Genomic DNA, 19,777 nt, shown 5'->3' on the forward strand with positions numbered 1-19,777 from the left:
AAAAAAAAAAAAACTGCAATAAACAGGCTGTCCTACACTCCTACGCTCCAAGCCCAATTTCCAACACTACCCCTTTGTACAACTCGATTTCATGCATGCATCATGATACATCCCTTCAGTCACATCGAACAGGAAACCCCACCAGCCACCCATTACATCAGTTCCCCATCAGAACCAGGGGTACATCTGTAAATCTATCCACCATTATTTCCTCCAATTTGCTAGATCCTTTTATTTTTCTTCGCCTCGCCCGAAACAGAAAATAATCCAAAACAAACCCCCAGCCTGGGTCAAATCTTTCCGTCAATTGTCAAAAATTAAAATAAAAACCACGCACCTTCACCATTGCACTGTGATTTGTGCTCTCCATCGAAAGCACCAAATAAAAAAAAAAAAAAGAAAAGAAACCAATCCCCTCTTCCATCGCCGGCCAACCAACGGCGGCGCTCCGCCGTCAATATATAGTCTTTCAACATCAATTCACAATTACATCATTCGTCTGTTGAGACGGTGTCGTCGGATCGTTTAAACCCTTGCTTCCTTCCATTTTTATTTATGCGGAGAAATGAATTTGCATGGATTCTAATTGAGTAGATCCTTCTCGATCTTCGGAATCGAATTGAGCTGTTTTTTATTTTTGGTGACGATTCGATTGGGGAAAATGGCGCAGAGTCAAACGCAGGCTCCGAATATGGATCAATTCGAGGTATATTTTAAGAGAGCAGATTTGGATCAAGATGGTCGGATCAGTGGAAGCGAGGCCGTGTCCTTCTTTCAAGCCGCAAATTTACCTCGACAAGTACTCGCTCAGGTTCGTACTACTTCCCTACTAGGCTACTGCTGCTTATGTTTTGTTCCATTCTCAATATACTGAATTTTGCTGCTCTTTTATTTATTTATTTGTAATTTTCCAAAATTAGTTCTTTTTTGGTGTATTTCTTGGTGGTTGTATTTCATAGTAAAATCACGTGCTTTAGTATAAAGTGTAAAATTTGTGTTCTTGTATGTGAGAACCGGGTGAGAGTGGGTTAACTGTGATTTTTCAGCTTCGTAGCTACTTTGACAGAAGTGGAGCTCGGGAAATAGGTGGTTAGGCTACTGGGATAAGTTGCAATCTTTTATAAATTATGGCTGTCATCCCTAAAGGAAGAAAGGTAGAAAAAGAGAGATGTGCTAATAAGGAGTATATCGAGATGCACATGGTGCAAGAAAGATCGAATATGGCAGTGTGGATTCTTTGTGCGCTCTTGGAGATAGACCTTAAAGCTTGAAATTTGTGGTTTTTACCCTTTTTCTGAAATTGGTTTTTGTTTTCTCATATTTTTAGTCCTTGATGAGAGATGTAAATGGTGTGGTGAATGGTTTTTCTGGATTTGAAAGTCGTAAATAGTAGTATGTTCAAAGTGGTGAATTCCAGATTGCTAAAGCCACAAATGTTGGCATGGATGGAAAGGGAATAAGGGATGCATCTTGCTTACCTTGCTCCCTCCTAAAAGAAATGGAAACACGCAATAGTCTTTGCTTGATGCTACATGTAGGATAAGTTTGTTTGGTCGATATAAGGTTTGCAATAAATGGAACAGAGAAATAGGTGCCTTTGACTTAGTTATGTGCTCCTCTTGCCCTTGCGGTGGCAAATATCTTCTTCTGTTCATCTCTTTATATGTCTTCCTTTTCACAAGTGTGCCCAGCTACCCACCCCCCCCCCCCCCCCCCCCCCCCCCAACAGACAGAGATTTTGCTCAAGACATGCATGTTTTTCTGATTTCACTTTCGGTCTAAGTGAATTATGTAGCATTACTGTATGATAAGGTTATGTAATGCTTGATTCCACGAGATTTTATTTTGAACAGCATATAACTGTTTAATAGATGTGTATACTTTCGTGTAACAGTTGGCAATATTTGATATGTGACTAATATTCAGGATTTCATGTGATTTTATCAGCTTTTGATGGTTTTGTCTTAGGTAAAACTCTAATACGCAGAGAGTCCTAGAGGCTTGTATGGGCTTATTTTATTGTGTATGTAAATGTCCCTCATTATTTTTCAATACTCTTGCTAGCACCTGCTTTTTTCCTGTTAAAAATCAATACGGCACTATTGTTTACATATTCCTCTCTTTCTTGCTAATGTTAATTACAGTTTCATTTTCAAATTTTTGTATTTTTGTGTTAATGGTGTAAAGTTAATCTTAAGTATTCTATCGTATTATTTTAGATAGAGGACTACCACTATTAACACATCGCTCAAATACTGTCCTTTGTCTGTTCACAATATCATGGAAGAGAGAAATAGGTAAATACTGAGTTTGCTACTTATTTACGAGTGGGAACAGGTAAGGACTAGCAAAAGTGGTTTGTTATCTTATTTTAGTAGTGCTGGAACTTATTGCTGACTTCTTTCGAGTGTGATATGTGCTTATGATTGCACCTGTTGCAAAACCACGCTCCAAAATGTGTATTTAGTATGTTAGGACTCATATATACCAAAGTAATTGTTATTTCACCATGTGGTTCATGGTGCATAATCATGCCCATGCTTTGTTAGAAAGTTTAAGGTAGTGAAAGTGATAATTGCTAGTTGTGTTCGCTTTTCATGCTACATTTATTATTATTTTTTTAATGCGCAAACAGTGATCTGGTGTTCTGTGTCTCATGGAGCATTCTTTATTAATGTAACTTCAACTTAATTTTACTCATTCATTTTTGTTTGGTTGCCATGTTCCAGTTAGTGATTTGGATTCTCAAACTGCAGACCTGCAATTACCTTTATTAAACAGATCGTTTTTCTGAAGTGTAATAATAGGAACAGGTCAATTTCAGTTTTATTTCTATTTGCATTTAGTTCTGCTTTATGGCCTAGGCAGGGCCAGTCCATTAATGATATTGAGGTTTGAGCACCTTTTTGGGTGATTTCCATCTGAACAATTGGATCTCATTTCTAATATAAGATCTTTGTCCTTTATCCAATCAATTATGCTGTTGTCTTGTCGAAATGTACTGCTGTTGTTTAATTCTTTTTCTAATGAGGCATGAATTTAAAATTGTGAATGAGTTTGTTATGTATATATTTGCAAATGTTTAGTGATACTACATTTCTGTTATTTTCAACTTTGTTTACATGAAATAGAATTGTTTACAGTTCATATGCTGCTTTTTGAGATTTGAACATTACATATTTGAAATGACTACTTTTGTGGTTTTTCGCAGATATGGACGATTGCTGATCAAAATCGAACTGGGTTCCTTGGTCGTCAAGAATTTTATAATGCTCTTAAGCTTGTTACAGTAGCTCAAAGTAAGCGAGAGTTGACACCAGATATAGTAAAAGCTGCATTATATAGTCCAGCTTCGGCAAAAATTCCTGCTCCCAAAATTAACCTTACACCTAGCCCAGGCACTCAATCAAATTTTACAGCAGGGTCTGCTGTCCCACCACAAAGTGCTACCGCTGCAGTGCCACCTCAAACTATTGGCATCAGGGCCTCGCAGGGACTTACATCTCAGCAAAGTCAAGTTATGAGGCCGCCTCGACCCCCACTTCCTAGTGCTACTTTTCAATCTCCACAAGTTGTTGGCGGTCCACGAATGCCTCATCATGGAGGTATCGTGCCGGTTTCTAATCCTCCAAGTTCCTCTCCATCCCTTGGTGAAAACAATGGTGTCTCCCAGGCTGGACTTTCTTTTCAATCAAATAGAAGTGTGGGACCTGTAGGGCAGGATAGTTTTGCGGTGGCTGCATCTGGATTACCACCTTCTACACAACCTGGAGCACAAGCAGCCTCTGTCTTGCAACCTGCTTCATCTAAACCAAGTGATACTTCAGTCAGTAACCTTGTGGAAGTGAAAGATTCCAAAGCAGTTGCTGTGGCTTCTAATGGATATGCACCAGACTCACTTTTTGGAGATGTCTTTTCAGCTGCACCTATTCAAACAAAACAAGATTCTACCAAAGTTACATCTGGTGTTAGCAGCTTACCTGTATCATCTGCAATTGTTCCAACATCTATGGGAGTGCAAACTGCAGTTACATCTAGTCCCCTTGATTCTACCAATGTTACAGCTGGTGTTAGTAGCTTACCTGTCTCATCTGCCATTGTTCCAACTTCATTGGGAGCACAACCTCCTGTGGGTAGTCAACACCATCAAGGACAGTTACCAGTGAAGCCAAACCAACAATTTTTGACACAAGCATCCCCTGCATTGCCTTCTGGAGCTGTAAATTCTGCAGGTTGGCCAAGGATGACTCAGTCTGATATTCAAAAATATAGCAAAGTGTTTATGCAAGTGGACACTGACCGAGATGGAAAAATCACTGGTGAACAGGCTCGCAACCTTTTCCTCAGTTGGGGGCTGCGAAGAGGTGTGACGGCTTCATTTGATGCAGAAACAAACACAAGCACACATGCACATATGTTTATATGAATTTTTCTTCTTTTGTTGTTTCTATAGTGTTGTCCTTGCTTGTGGTTTGCGGTGATTGTATGAAGCAATGTTACTTTACTGGTTCAGTGTGTAGTATCTACTTGTGCTATCTGCTGTCCACGAATTCACCATTTCTTGTTAGTTTTAAAAGATCATCTAACTTCAACTGGTGCATTATCTCCATGACTTAATTTTGATTATCACTCTCCTATAAAGCTTGGATTGTTGTATGGATGGTAACTCATGGATGTGGTCTTTCAAATGAGACATTCCTTGATTACAAATAGATCCTATCTTGGCGATTTCATTTTATTGCAAAAATAACCAGTGACTGGTGAGAAGCTATTGAACCTTTAACAACCCCCTCAGTTCTATTTTTTGCTTGAGATATGCCCTTTAAAACACTGATATCTTGAGTGAACTGTCCGTAGCATCTGGCACAATCCTTTCAACTCATTTGGTTTTGGGGCATGTTTTATTTTAGTTAGGAAAATTTATGAGGTTCAGTCATAAGAAGTTAAGGTATAGTGTTCTTTCTCCTCTGTTCTTGTCAGTTTTGGTCTGAATTGTCTGTTTATTGTAAAAGGTGTGACTCAGTTGTGAAATTAAATTGTTTTGATGTGGCTTTTATTCTTGCCGAATTTGGTTCTGATTCTTCAAATGTTTTTCCCCTTATGTGCTGTCATTAAGTTATTCGTTTTTGCTAAATATCTTTTGTTGAATATTAGTATCTCTTGGTCTTTCAGAGGTGTTAAAGCAAGTATGGGACTTGTCTGATCAAGACAATGACAGTATGCTTTCCTTGAGGGAATTCTGCGTTGCTCTCTATTTCATGGAACGGCACAGGGAGGGTCAGCCCCTTCCTACTGTGCTCCCAAGTGGTATCATGTTTGACGAGACAACATTACCTGTCATGAACCAACCTGTTGCACCTCAAGGAAATACAGTTTGGAGAGCTACTTCAGGTAGTCACATTTATTTTTATTTTTATTTTTTTTTCCATTACAGATGATTCTATCCAATGTTAGCTAGATCCATGATCCATTTCATTTGTATTAGCTTTTCAGCAACCACATTCTACGAAGCCGCCTCCTGGGAAGCCACCTCGTCCCGTTCCTGTTCCTCAACCTGACGATTCCGTGCACCCAAGTCGGCAAAAACCTAAAGTTCCTGTTCTGGAGAAGCATCTTTTGGATCAACTTAGCACAGAGGAACAGAATGCACTGAACTCAAAGTTTCAGGAAGCGTCTGATGCAGAAAAGAAGGTCAGTTTTGATTTTTCTATGACACGCTATTGTTAGCCCATCTCCTTGTTCTATTACCTTTTGGGTACACAGCAGTCATGAACATATGCCAGCAGATGTAATGTTATCTGATTTTTATTCTGTTTTTTTGTTCTTTTTTTGTTTTTTTTTTTTGGGGTGGGGGTTTCTTGCTTGATGAAGTTGCTGGATCTGTAGCTTTGGTTCTGCCCTCTGAAATACCTATGTGGATTTGTAACCTCATGTAGTTGCATCCCTTTTCATCTTAACAATATAAGAACTGAATCCAACTATTGTTTCCGATGAAATTGGTCTGTTTTGCCACCTGGAATAACAGATGATAAGCAAAATTTCCACATTATTCTTCTGTTTTGTCAATTTCAGGTAGCAGAATTGGAGAAGGAGATACTAGATGCTAGAGAGAAAATTCAGTTCTACCATGCAAAGATGCAAGAACTTGTGGGTATCTTTTCTCCTCTGTTGGACATCATTTGTCTGTTTAAATTTATGTCCTGAACATTTAGCAGATTTGATTTGTCCATTGTCATAATTTAAGTTGGTCTTATTTCTTGTTTTGAAGTGGGTTACACAGTATAAAAATCTTAGTAGTTGAGGCTTCTTCAATATCAAGACTCAAATATTACACTATTGATATCGGTGAAAGAGCATTAATGGCATCTATTCTGTTCATTCCATTGATTCCAGATCCTGTACAAAAGTCGATGTGACAATCGACTGAATGAGATCACTGAAAGGGTTTCTGCTGATAAGCGAGAGGTAGTCCCTTTGATTGTGGCATCAGTTACTCTCTCTTGTTTTCACTGGCTTTTGCCTAAGAGAAGTGTATTGTTGTTAAGGTGGAGTTACTGGGGAAGAAATATGAAGAGAAGTATAGGCAGGCAGGAGACGTGGCATCCAAATTGACAATAGAAGAGGCCACATTTCGGGACATTCAGGTAGCTTTCTGGATTCTTTTGCTAAGTGCTTCTGCTATATATGTCTGCTATTACCTTCTTCATGTTTCTTTCAACTTCTAAAATCTAATTGTACTATTCTTAATATTGCTTGATAAAGCGCATTTACAAATGTAATATTGTGCTTAATCCTTTGCAGGAGAAAAAGATGGAGCTTTATCGAGTAATTGTCAAAATGGAACAAGATGGTGGCGCTGACAGTATTCAGGTACTTTTTACAACTGAGAGGTTTCTTGCTAATAAGATAAGCTTATTTTTTCTGATCCCAATTTTGGCATTCACAGGAACGTGCTAATCGTATCCAGTTGGATCTTGAGGAGCTAGTAAAATCACTGAATGAACGTTGCAAAACTTATGGATTACGTGCCAAACCAACCTCACTAGTTGAGCTTCCATTTGGTACTTTCAGAGTCATAATTCCCCTTGGCCTTGCTGCTGATCTTCAATATTTTATTTGATTTATTTATATACTGAGTTGCAGTCCTATTTTACAGCTAGACAAGCAAAACGTAGATTTAAAACTTAAGTGTAAAAAGTTTGAGTTATAGCGTATCTCTTATTGCCTCAGTCGATGATTCTGTTTCCTGGTCAAGATGATTGTGAATATTTCATGGCTGCAGAACATCTAATCAAATGAAAACTTGTCAGTGCCCTTGCTGGTTTGATTTATTTGGAAATATGTTATCCCCACCTCTGGCATCCCCTTCCCTGTTTATGAATATGTCCAATTTATTATTATTCCTAGAATCATGCATGTGATTTTCTTTATTGAGGCTGACCTGTTTGCCTGTTGAATTTGTTCAAGAACACATGAGTTTGCTAGTTAAAATTCAAGTTATTTAAGTTTTTCTTGGCCATTTTCTGAAGTAAACCAATATAACCAATAAAAGGACTGAAACTGCTGAAGATGTTCTATACCAAGCTGGGGAAGTTGTAGATCTCTCTTTATGATGATCTTAATACTTGTTCTATAAATAGTTGCCTTTTCATGTTATGGTTCTGTCTGTTAAAGTTGTAAGTTGATGATTTCGCTTGAGATCCAGTATCAGTACAACTGGTATTTGGTAGCTAGGTTGGGGATTGTAGCTAATAGGTGAATCTGGAAAAAATTGTTGACCTTTTTCCTGTTTCCAGTTTGCCAGTTTTGACTGTTCCGCTTTATATTTTACACTGCTGCACATTTGTTTGAATTCATCCATAAATTGTGTATAGTGCTTTACATGATTCAATTATCTTTAAGGTTGGCAACCTGGCATCCAAGGAGCAGTAGCTGATTGGGATGAAAACTGGGATAAGTTTGAAGATGAAGGTAATTTTGAGTAGTCATTTTTAGTACTTAGTTGATATTCACTTACATTAGAAGTATGTCTTCATGGGGTACTCGTCTTTGAGACTCTAAAACAGACTATCCAATACACTTGAAGTAATTTCCAAATGATGAGTCCTACTCATTGGTTGGTTGTTTTTTTGACACTTCAGGGTTTTCATTTGTCAAAGAGCTCACCCTGGATGTGCAAAATGTCATAGCCCCACCTAAACCCAAGTCTTCTTTGAGAGAGAAAGAAACATCAGTCAATGTAAATGGGGATGATAAATCATCTGCTGATGCTGATGGTAAGGCAGAGAAGGCACGGAGCACTAGCAATCAGAGACCTGAGGATGATGGAGCGAATGCCCAGGGTGAAGAGCACAGTGTGAGTAGTCCACCTGAGAGTCCAGCAAGAACTAATGCACTTGAGAGCGAATCTAAGGAGTTTGAAGATTCTTATTCTAAAAGGGATATCAGTTATGATGGTTCACCCCATGCTACCCAGAGGTAATGTGGTTCCCGCCCCTCTCCCCCAAAAAAATGGAAAAACTCAAATCTGTGGTAGCCCCCCTACTTATTCTTTTTCTTCTTTCTGCTTTAATGTTTGATAAATTGGGCATGACCAAATTAAAAAATATATATATACCAAAATTGAAATTGTCGTTCAATCGTCTCTCATGATGCACATTTAGCCTGCTCTTTATTGATTTTGGTTACTTCCTTTTAGTTTTATCTTGTAGTCTGTTTTGTGGGAGTATCAACCTTCAATATCTCTTGCTATTGCAGTGAACATGGGGGTACTGAATCTGTGTTCATGGCGGACAAAGGTTTTGATGAACCAGGCTGGGGTACGTTTGACACATCATATGATACTGATGCTGCATCAGAGTTCACTCATGTAACTAAGGTATCTGATCGTTTACTTTAGTGTCTTTTAATCATGTTTCTATTTTCGTTGATTAAAAGGTTCATAATAGGCATATTCAGCTGGCGAGATTGCTCTTAAGTTTTATGAGGACTAAAAGATCTAGTCAATGTGCGTAGTTTCTTCATTTGTAGTTTATCTGACATCTCTTCTTTCCCAAAATCAAATATTTGGTAGTTTTAATTTATTGGTTGAACATGAGATATTTCGGGGTGCCAAAAGCTGCATTATTTACCCGCTTTAATATTCTTACAGGATGTACATTCTGAGAGGCAAAGTGATAATTTATTTGGTTCTGATGACTGGGGCTTAAACCCAATAAGAACTAGTACAGCTCGTGCGGATAATATGTACCCGAAGCAAAGCCCTTTTTTTGATTCCGTACCGAGCACCCCAAGTTACAATGTGGGTGGCTCCCCTCTTGCAGACAGCATGTTCCAAAAGAAAAGTCCGTTTGGCTTTGCTGACTCCGTTCCAAGCACACCAATGTACAGTTCAGGTAATTCCCCACAAAAATTTGGTGATGGGCCAGAAGAACGCTCTTTTAACAGTAGCTTCTCAAGATTTGATTCCTTCAATATGCAAGATGGTGGACTGTTCACACCACGCGAACCATTACCCTTTTCAAGATTTGATTCTATGCACAGCACCAGAGACTCTGAATATGATCATGGCCTTTCCGCTTCACGTGATTCCCTAGCAAGATTTGACTCCTTCCGCAGCATGGCAGATTCTGATTACAACTTTGGCCTCTTCCCACCTCGTGAGTCGGTTGCTAGGTTTGATTCCATGCGCAGCACCAGAGACTCTGATTTTGGTCAGGGATTTTCATCTTTTGATGATGCTGATCCTTTTGGGTCAAATGATCCTTTTAAGACTTCATTGGAAAGTCAAACACCGAGGAGAGACTCTGATGGTTGGAATGATCATTTTAAGACATCATTTGAAAGTCAGACTCCGAGGAGAGATTCAGACGGTTGGAATGATCCATTTAAGACATCGTTTGATAGTCAAACACCGAGAAGAGATTCTGATAGCTGGAACGATCCATTCAAGACATCATTTGATAGTCAAACCCCGAGGAGAGATTCTGATAGCTGGAACGATGCATTCAAGACATCATTTGAAGGCCAAACACCAAGGAGAGATTCTGATAGTTGGAAAGCTTTTTAGTACGGTGTTTTCATATTTTATTTGATGAGCTTTGTGTTTTCAGTAACTGTTAGCTTTTTCTCAAGGTTTTTGCCGGTGGAGGTTTTGGCAAGATGCTTGTTTCGTTTGGTGCTGCTAGTCTAAGAGAATCGAGTTGAACTCGAGAGAAGCCCTGGCCCTCTGTAATTTTACCAATTTGGTTCTTTTATTGTTAATTTTTTCTTATCAATTTTCCAAATTGACGAAAACTTTAGTGGTGCTTAGGCATATTCATTCCTTGGCTGTGTAAAATGTGTACGAGCATTATGCTGTATTTTTTATTATGTTGGTATAGATCAATATTTGCTTGAACTATGGCTTATCTTACCAACTGCTAGCACTTGTTTCTTGGACAATTATCGCATATTCCTGGCGGATATGTATACTTCACAGTTATATTTCTTCTATTTTAGCTGCTGTTAGGTGCGATGTCGTGAATGAAAGTACACCTTATCTTTCCATCAGCAGAAACCACAATGACAAATAACCGGATCTGGCAACAGTTTTTGTATGCCTGGTACTTTCCCATGGTATTCGCGACGTGTTTCACCAGTTGAAGTTTTCGTGTGCGAGGTAATCTGACAGATGCAAGTTTGTGTAAGGTTGAGTTCAGTCGACATTAACATATCAGGCCTCCGGACTAAAATGAATGGTTTTTTATGGATGCTAAAATTTGAATTAAAAGAAAAGTTGAACACTTCATCGCAACAATGATTTTTCCCCATATCTTCGCCCTGCACATGCAAACACTAATCCACACCAGAGACAGAGAAGCAGGACAATCAAAACAATGCTAGCACTACTCCACATCAGAGACAAGAATCTGCCAAGTCGTCACCAGAAGAGCCACCGAGTCAAGAGCCAAAGCGAGTCAAGAGCCAAAGCCATAAACCCTCTGAACCACAAGCAGATACTTCCACCACCTCGTAGAATGGTTTGATCACGGGTGGGAAAGCAAGAAATAGATAGGCATATACTCAACGGAACAAGGCTGCTCAAATGTACCTGCACCCAAAGTTGGTTGTGCTTACATCTTCTTATCCACCGAACGCAAAATAAACCAAAGCTTAATGATGTTAAAGCAGAAGCCCAAGCTTTTCCATAGACAAACACATTCGACCAACAAAAGGTTTCCAAAATAGGCCAATTTGTTAGAAAATCAAAAGGTCTTCAGCAATCACTGCCTCCCAAGCTCCACTATTCTATTACATCAGCACATATCTCATAAGGGCCAAACGGTGTAAGAATTAAATACAACCAAGTTTGGGTCGAAAACAGCTCCACATGTAGGCTGATGCAGGTACAATATAGCAATTATTAGCTATAGAAATCATGTAGCTAATGCAAGCAACCTTGAGAATGGACAATCATTGCATCAACAGCAAACCTGCCAACAGGATCACTTACGACAAAGCCAAGGTCACCAAAAGATGAGATGCTGGGGACTCAACAATGAATTTAAGTCTTCTGTGACTATTAACGAGGAACATGATGCAGTGGTAAGCAAGGAAGGTTGTGCTCATTAGTGAAGGACAGGTGATGGCAAAGGACTCCTGCTCCAGTCATAACAATGAAGACATTGACAACGGTCTTGGTGTGGGAAGACAGGAGATGGACACAAGTCAGAACTGAGAAGTGGACTATCTTCCTCGGAACATTGAGCCCATCCGAGTATGAGCTCTCTTCATCTTTACCCAACTACATTCAATCAATAGCAGTTTCGAGTGGAAAAGCCAATTCCAATAACATGGCAATTGCAGCTCAAAATTGGATTTAGTAAGTCCACCACTGTTTCTCCCACACATTGAAACTCTGAGAAAGTGCAACAAAGAAGCCTAGAAAGAAACAACTCTTGCTTCTCAAATATTCAGCTTTTCAAATACGTGATTTGGTGAACTCCTCAGCCTTCATATTTCAAGATTAAACATGATAGCCTGCAGATTTGAAAAATGAATAAGATGTTACATTTTCATTATGCAGTCCAACTGATTCTTTACATTAAACATGTTCCTGCCTTCTGACCAAACTGTTTTGTGACATAGGCATAAAACCAAAGCATTCCACGAATCATAATCAGGGATAATACCCTTCTCCAACATTTGCAGAAACAATACTAAAGCTGTTTGGAAATCCTCTTTAGAACAACATGTATTAACCATTAGGTTATAACTTCCAGCGTCAGGCAAGCATCCTCTTGCGATCATGTCTTCCATGAGTTTTACTGCATATCCAACCTTACCTTGCCTGCAAAGTCCACTAATCAGTGCATTGACAGTTGAAACGATAGGAGAATAACCCCGACCAACCATGTCAGCCAATAATTCTAATGCTTCCTTTATACGTTCTAGTTGGCAAAACACTTGAATCATCTTTGCATAAACCAGAGCACTTGGAGCACCGCCTTCCTCAGTCATCTGATCATAAATTTTCTTAGCTTCATCAGTACTGCCATTCTCACAGAGTCTTAGAATTTTAGAGCTCCTGCTTACAGCTCTTGGAAATAACTTTTCCATCTTCATCAGAAACTCAAGTGCTTCATCAAATCGATTCTCCTTACACAGGCCATATATGATGCTGTTGTAAGGACTAATTTGACCACCAGAGCCCCATTTACTGTCCTCCATCAGTTCCAAAACCTTAAAGCCATCTTCCATCTTCTCGCCCGAACACAAACCATGGATTAGTGTATCAAATGTGACAAAGTTCCAATCTATGCCAACCCTTTTCATCTCATCAAACATGTCAAGGCCTGAATCCAACATCCCAGAGTCGCAGAGACCAGAAATCAATGCATTATATGTGTCTGCGTTGGGCAGAAATCCTTTCATCTCCATCTCCTTCATTAGATGACGTCCAACCTTCACTTTGCCTAGTCTACAAAACCCTTTAATCAGTGTGTTATAGGCTACAATATCAAGGGTCCCTCCCATCCCCTCGACTCTTTCTAAAATCTCAACTGCATCAAAAGCACGCCCTGCATTGCATAGAGTTTCCACCACTTTTGTCACTGTAACCACATCAGGCACAAACCCACTACTAAAGCTCTTTTCCAAAACCACAAGAGCCTGCACTAAGTTTTCCTCCCGACAGTAGGCAGATATCAAAGTATTAAAGGTGACATCGTTAGGCATTTCCATGTCACTCATCAAACTTCTAGCTCTCCCAACCTTACCATTCTTACAAAGAGCATGAATCAAGGTATTATATACTACAACATTAGGCCTGATGCCTCGGGTCTTCATCACTTGCAAAAGCTTAAAACCATCCACAATCCTATTAGTCAAGCAAAGCCCTTTCATCAAAATTCCATAAGTATAATCATCACCCTGTACCCCACTGCCCATCATTTTCTTCCTGTAAAACTGCCTAGCAATATCAATATCTTCCTTCACTAGAACATCAAGTATAGAATTGTATAGCTTCAAAGATGGAGTCTTTTCAAACTTAGAAACCAACTCAAGTACTCTGATCACATCTCTAATCATCCGCGCACGGCCAAGTCCCCGGACTACTGTGATGAAAATGTCCTCATCAGGTGGCGACCCAATTGAACCAGGCATTTCGTCGAGCAGTTGTTTGACAGTATCGAATCGTCGAAAAATGCAGAGCTTGTGAATTAAAGCTCTGTAGGTGGACTGACTGTGAGTAAACTTGGGAACTTTGGATGCCCATCTGAAGGTTTTTATGGCTTCGTTAGCAGATTTCTGTTCTAGAATTAGATGGGCTATTTGCTGGTGGGTGGGAACAGGTGTGGTAGAAATTGGCTTTGATTGAATGTAAAAGAATACCCTTTTATAGATTGCTCTGTTGAAGGAGTTAAGACACATTAGCGATGTTGTGCATGGAGCTGAGATTACTGTGTCTGTTTTATTCCTTCTGCAAGTAATTCCGTCTAAAATCTTTTTCATATTGTCCAGGAAGAAGATTGAGCGAAGACACAGAAAGGATCATTGTAACATTTGACAATGATTATGTGCAAATTCAAGTGAACGTAAGTTTCGTGCTTTTAGCTCAAGTATCTCAAGATTAGAGGCGGAGAAAATTCAGACTAAGTAATCACTCAACGTTTAATTATTTTGATAGTAGCTGCAACACCTAAATATTTTTCTTCTCTATAATTATTTTGTCTTAGGAATTCGTAGTGCCTGTAGAGACACTTTTTTGCACAAGATGTTTGGAAAATTTATAATACAAGCCAGATAATTTTTGCACAAGATTTGGTGTCAAAACAATTATGCCTCTTCAAACAACCAATAGGAACACCAATCTACACAAACATGGAGAATGCCTGAGAGACTTATCAGACCTTGACCCACCTTTATATAACATTACAAAAATACTACTTCAATGTTCAAGACCTGTTGTACATTCATAAACATATTTTCAAACGAAAATGTACATTGTACACACAAATGTGTGCGCTTTGCGTTGTCATGTACAATTGAAGTATTGAACTAGCAAAATTTCTCTTTCTTGGGCCTCTGTTATTTAAACATGGTCCAACACAGAGAGCTTAAGTCCATGATTCTCCAAGATACATGGAGAAAGCTAGTCAGCAATTACCGTTTGCTAGGAAGCCTGGGATGCCGAGGCTAATATTGACAAGAGCTACAATTACAAAAGCCAAAAAAAAAAAAACTCCCGCTGGATGTTTGAAGATGACTCTTAAATGCCACAATGGCACTAAAACCTCTCAGATGCAGAGGCTCTTGTTTTCACGAACGTCGCAAATTTCAGCCAGACTCAAACTGAGGGGCAGCAGTTGACATTCAGAAAAACCCCACAATAATGGTTTTGAATCCCTGTCCAAAAATACTCTAGCATTTGACGATTGCTTTCTCATACATTGCTGCTGAGGACACCCTTTAAAAGATCCAAACCTTCAGCTGATATGCTCCGCCTTCTTTGCGTTTTAGGAATTTCAATACGAGGGGGTGGATCAGGAGAGAAGCACACCACAAGAACAGTTAGATTATCACATGAATTGCGCTTGAGTGCCTCCCTGACGAGCTCCTTAGAGCACCTCTCAGGATCATTGTGCAGCATTAGCTCCTTCCTTGTGATTGTGACAGCACATTGGCTGCTCATAACGTCCCATAAGCCATCACATCCAATTATCAGAAACTCGTCTTCTTCCGTTAAGACCACCTCCTTCAACTCTGGCTCTGAGCTCAAGGGAAAACTTGATCCTTTGGAACCTTTCAAGTGCCAATCTCCTAGAGAACGTGATACTGATAGTTGGCCATTTAGATAACCATCATAAATGACCCCACCTAGTTTCTCGATTCTAATTTTTTCAGAGGTGGAGTTGGGCTTGTGGTCTGTTGACAGTTCAACTGCTCTTCCTCGTTTTCCCAGCACTGCTCTCGAGTCCCCAGCATTAGCAACCAGCATTGTCCTGTCAAAGCATTGAATAAACCGCTATGTTGAAAACTTCTTTAAGATCCACTTCTAAGATAAATGAGTGAATTATTAGCATATATGTCCTGCATTCCTCTCAAAGTCCGACCATGCAAAAAGCACAAGAAACAACTCGTGTCACAATGGGTACTTAATACACCACTCTATGTACAATTACAAAGATTCACTACTACGAAAGCTAAACTGTCCACTTGCTGACTGATTTCTTTATCCATCCTCTCTCCTCTTCTCCAATTGTTCTAGTCAGTCTATTCATTCTTAAAGCCCACTAGTCGACTAGTCTATGGATTTCACATCTATTTTCAAAAGCAACAATTACCGAAAAACCACTAGTTGTCACCATTTTTATCAATTAATTCAGCTTCAATGCACATATATTACAGTATAGTGGCACTACTCAAAACTAGTTAGATTTCTTACCGTCCTAACACTAGGGCAGTCAAAGCAGTGGTGCCAGAGGTTCTGTCAACAGTTTTAGCATCTGCTAGCGCATGATCAGCTTTAACAAAAGCATTCCGGATAGCCCTTTTTACCACAGATGGGAAATATGAATCCTCAACAATGAAGTTAAGGATGTTCTTCTTGGTAAATGCTGCAGCATCGACTCCACAGTGCCCATCAAATACCTGGAAGTCAAGTAATAACCATCCAGCTTAACTTCAGTAAAGCAATGTGGACAGTAATATCAGTAAGAAGTTTCAATTGAGACTTACTGCAAGAAGAATATTAACTCCAATATTGATTAAAATGAGAACCCATGCCCCAAAAAAAAAAAAAAAACAGAAAACAAACGAGAACCCATAACATCCAGAACTGGACTGGATCAAAATTAACAAATACATCTGCAGATAGGACCACTATAAGATGGCAAAGGTATCAGGTTAAACATAACGATGCTAGTGTTGTTTCATCAGCCAGAACTCGTCAGCCTAAAACACCAAAGAAATTGATTTCTGCTGAATCTTCCAGACAAAATCAATCATAAAGGCTTTGAGACTTGTATGAGACAAATTAAAAGCTGAATTGAGTAACACACCCCATAAAAGGCTCCAGTAGGTGGGATATCCAAAGCCGCACGAACATGTTGGTGTAGATTATCGACACAGATAAACTCATCCTCCATAAACTCTTTTGGTCCCTTCTCAGAGCAGCTTCCTGATCGAAAAACAGGTGAAAATTCTGGATTCTCACCTGATATTGTTACTCGACCAGTAAGTCCATTGTGTAATTCCTAGTTTTTAGAGCACATCAAGGAATTAGTGGAACTCGTATTTCAGAAAACAAATTACAGAAGATACACGTAGTCCAAAATTGGAAGAGAACTCGAAACAAGAAATATGTGAACAAAGAAGATCCATCGATTGTTAGACACCTCCTCTGAGATTCAATTAAGTGCATCTTGCAGTCCAGATCATTATCCTCCTCACTAAATCAGTTCATTTAGCAAAAATACATGGTAATTTGGATTTCAAATGAGTAAACCTCTGTACAAGTATCACCTGCATCTTTCAGATTTATAGTGTTATAACAAAGTTCGTTCAATTAACAGGCTACAGAACTCACGAGGATTTCATCACCATATGTCATCAAGGGCTAAAATCACAACACATAGGGCCGCTAAATTGTCTTGTCGTCAAAGATCTAAACTTTGAACTAAGTGAAATTTGTGAGTGTGTAATTGTAACAATTCACCCAAATGCCTAGAAGATCATATTTAGAAGGAGTAGGCAAGCATATGCCACCAGAATCAGGATATCGGAAATTCTAGATAAATCAGAGAATCGCATAATACAAAGGCAAATATTAGGAACTAGTATCACATTAAGATTGAGACCGGCTCACCAAAGCAGGGGTGCCCGCCAAGATTGCTTGACTGATAGAATGCCTAATAACAGGGAGATTTCTTGGTGGTTTCCCTGCCTTTGCCAGGCTCTGATCATCCAATTCCTCCTCCTTATGACTTTCATTTTCAGTTACAGATGCATTTTTCTCCCTGAACCCGTTATCCAATTCACCATGACCTGTGCCTGGAGCCATATCTCCTCTAAAAAGTAACTAATTCAGTCCATACTTTTCTTGATAACGTTGTACTGAAAATAGTTAATAAAACTCGACATAGTATTCACCAAAAAGCTACAATAACACATGGATGGCTGTATAAATAAGTATTTTTTGATACTAACTCAAGTATATCACTCAGTTTAACGAGTATATCTTTTTCCCCATAGATTTTACTATAGGCCATAGAAGATGCCCACATGACAAGACTTAAACTTTCATAGATTTCTGAGTAGAATACACAAAACCCAATTGAAAATTTATAACAATTCCCCAAAAAACAAAAAGTTTTTAGCAGAAAAACACAATCTCTTCTTATTGATGACAAGGAAAAATACCCAAAAAAAAAAAAGAAAGAAAAAGAACTAGAATTGAAAAACAACAGAGATGAACAAGAGCATGGAAGTGAAGAGAAGATTGAATGAGTAATGGTAGAAGTACTAACATTGGCAAGTGGAAAAGGGAGGGCGGTTTGTTCGGGAATGGTAATAATCAATGGGCTCCGAGGGAAATGGCGACCCCAAGTTCGAGCTTTCACGACCGTTTTTGTAGGTGGTGGGAAAATAATAGAAATTTGGTGGGAGATCTATTTAACCGACTTGTGGGTCGTCCCTTTAGTGCCATGTGGCAGGCAGATTAGTAATTTGACCGCTTGGCTTTTTGTTTCTGATCAGTGCATTAATAATTGGATTTACCAATAAAATGAAAAAAGCCAAGTGAGAACTTCTCATTTTGTGTTTTGTCAACTCTTTCCAACAGTTGACAGTTATATATAACCATCATATATTGAAGTTATTGAAACATGTCCTCAACATGATATGAGATTAACGAATGATTATGGATTCTTAATTCAATTTTCAAGTCATTTTCTTTTTCATTTGCCTTTTTTTTGCAATTGTTGCGAGAGTAAAATCAAATAACATCATACGGGTAGTAGTGTAGTAATTATAGATACAAAGAATCATATGGTCATATTAATTCATCCCGTTAAAAAATATAGAATAACTTTTTTTGGGTACAATCCAAAATTTTCACTCATTGGACATTAATTTGTTTTTACGAAAATTACTCATGACAAGTGACAAATATATGGGAGAAGGGATGGATTGAATAGTACAGGAGGAGGAGGAGCGAACATAAGTAGGAAATCTTGGACTGAAAAGTGATAATATACTAATTTATTCCTTTTGTTCTTGACAATTTCACGGAGACAAGTGACTGATATACCAACATTTCCCTTTCCCAGTCTTGCCAATTTCACGGTGCTACAATTGCAAACAACAGCTGTGAGTCAAAGTGATTAAACTTATGTAGCAAATTTTAAATTATTATTACCCTTCGGTTTTCTTCTCTTTTTTTTTTCCGACAAATATAATAGTAGTTTCGTTTTTCACAAGTTATGGATAATTATAAATTATCCTATCGCTTGTGTACTGAAATCCTCTCCTCACAACCATAATTGATGTAGCCTTTGCAAATGTTATAATAATAGGAGCGATATCAAAGATTAAAGCAGCATCATTAGCTCATTTTGTCCATGTCTGAATTAGTCACAAAATGAGAGGCCGCCAGGTTGTCAAAAAAGCAATGCCGACAGATGCATTTCTGCCTGAATTGCACGTTGCAGATTGGTATGCAAGTGTTAATCTATGAACCAATAATGACATAAATGGAATAATCAGTTGTAAACCCTATTTTTAAGTACCGAAATTACTTAAAACATACTAATAATAATGCCTTGTCTGCATACCCAAAATAAATCTTGAACATGCAAATTAGCTTAATTGGGTATTTATGTTCCAGCTGCTAACATTGCAATCTTAACTAACTCGATAAACCCTTGCAACATGAGAAAGTGAAATGACAATAGCTTTGGTTTAAAAAAAGACCCTACCGTCAATAAAATCTGTGGTTGTGCAAGGGCCGAATGCCAATCAAGAAAGGGCATGCTCATTATACTCTTTTTTTTTTTGTTAACAGTCGACAATAGTTTACTTAACATCTATTCCTACTCTTACTCTAACTTATTTTTAGAAGGGGATCCAATTTGGCCAACAGAGAAATCGACGGAAACTGAATCAACATCGAATCAAACAAATGCACAACACACCTGTCTGAAATTTTTAAAAAGCCGCTTAACGCGTCAAACCTTGCTTCCCACCCTCCAAGTCCATTGGCCACCGGTGGTTGCATGCTCATTATGCTTGAGAA

General features: G+C 38.7%; 3 protein-coding genes across 3 annotated transcripts; 1 reads left to right on the forward strand and 2 right to left on the reverse strand.

Moving 5' to 3' along the window:
• The first annotated feature begins 251 nt into the window (after positions 1–251).
• On the forward strand, positions 252–10,399 carry LOC113699322 (uncharacterized). The gene is made up of 13 exons (XM_027219608.2): positions 252–811; positions 3,212–4,364; positions 5,173–5,391; positions 5,486–5,691; positions 6,073–6,147; positions 6,394–6,465; positions 6,546–6,644; positions 6,802–6,870; positions 6,947–7,061; positions 7,903–7,971; positions 8,142–8,478; positions 8,758–8,878; positions 9,152–10,399. The coding sequence occupies exons 1-13, from the start codon at positions 662–664 to the stop codon at positions 10,067–10,069; spliced, it is 3,603 nt and encodes a 1,200-aa protein (XP_027075409.1). The 5' UTR covers positions 252–661; the 3' UTR covers positions 10,070–10,399.
• Positions 10,400–10,737: 338 nt separating this feature from the next.
• On the reverse strand, positions 10,738–14,317 carry LOC113699323 (pentatricopeptide repeat-containing protein At2g17525, mitochondrial-like). The gene has a single exon (XM_027219609.2). It carries the CDS (start codon positions 13,993–13,995, stop codon positions 12,049–12,051), a length of 1,947 nt encoding a protein of 648 aa, XP_027075410.1. The 5' UTR covers positions 13,996–14,317; the 3' UTR covers positions 10,738–12,048.
• A 113-nt stretch (positions 14,318–14,430) lies between these two features.
• On the reverse strand, positions 14,431–18,140 carry LOC113698247 (probable protein phosphatase 2C 47). The gene is made up of 5 exons (XM_027217997.2): positions 18,012–18,140; positions 17,351–17,552; positions 16,545–16,739; positions 15,929–16,134; positions 14,431–15,485 (listed from the first exon to the last, which is right to left on the reverse strand). Exons 2-5 carry the CDS (start codon positions 17,543–17,545, stop codon positions 14,927–14,929), a joined length of 1,155 nt encoding a protein of 384 aa, XP_027073798.1. The 5' UTR covers positions 17,546–17,552; positions 18,012–18,140; the 3' UTR covers positions 14,431–14,926.
• Positions 18,141–19,777: the final 1,637 nt, after the last annotated feature.

The sequence above is a fragment of the Coffea arabica genome, chromosome 7c (assembly GCF_036785885.1).
Source record: "Coffea arabica cultivar ET-39 chromosome 7c, Coffea Arabica ET-39 HiFi, whole genome shotgun sequence".
Lineage (NCBI taxonomy): Eukaryota > Viridiplantae > Streptophyta > Magnoliopsida > Gentianales > Rubiaceae > Coffea > Coffea arabica.

Coding starts and splice junctions, on each gene's coding strand:
- LOC113699322 (XM_027219608.2), top strand. CDS start 662: ATGGCGCAGAGTCAAACGCAGGCTCCGAATATGGATCAATTCGAGGTA. Junction 6,466..6,545: donor TTTCTGCTGATAAGCGAGAG/GTAGTCCCTTTG, acceptor ATTGTTGTTAAG/GTGGAGTTACTGGGGAAGAA. Junction 7,972..8,141: donor GGATAAGTTTGAAGATGAAG/GTAATTTTGAGT, acceptor TTGACACTTCAG/GGTTTTCATTTGTCAAAGAG.
- LOC113698247 (XM_027217997.2), bottom strand. CDS start 17,545: ATGGCTCCAGGCACAGGTCATGGTGAATTGGATAACGGGTTCAGGGAG. Junction 16,740..17,350: donor TGGCGGGCACCCCTGCTTTG/GTGAGCCGGTCT, acceptor TCTAAAAACTAG/GAATTACACAATGGACTTAC. Junction 15,486..15,928: donor ACTGCCCTAGTGTTAGGACG/GTAAGAAATCTA, acceptor ATGCTTTGACAG/GACAATGCTGGTTGCTAATG.
- LOC113699323 (XM_027219609.2), bottom strand. CDS start 13,995: ATGAAAAAGATTTTAGACGGAATTACTTGCAGAAGGAATAAAACAGAC.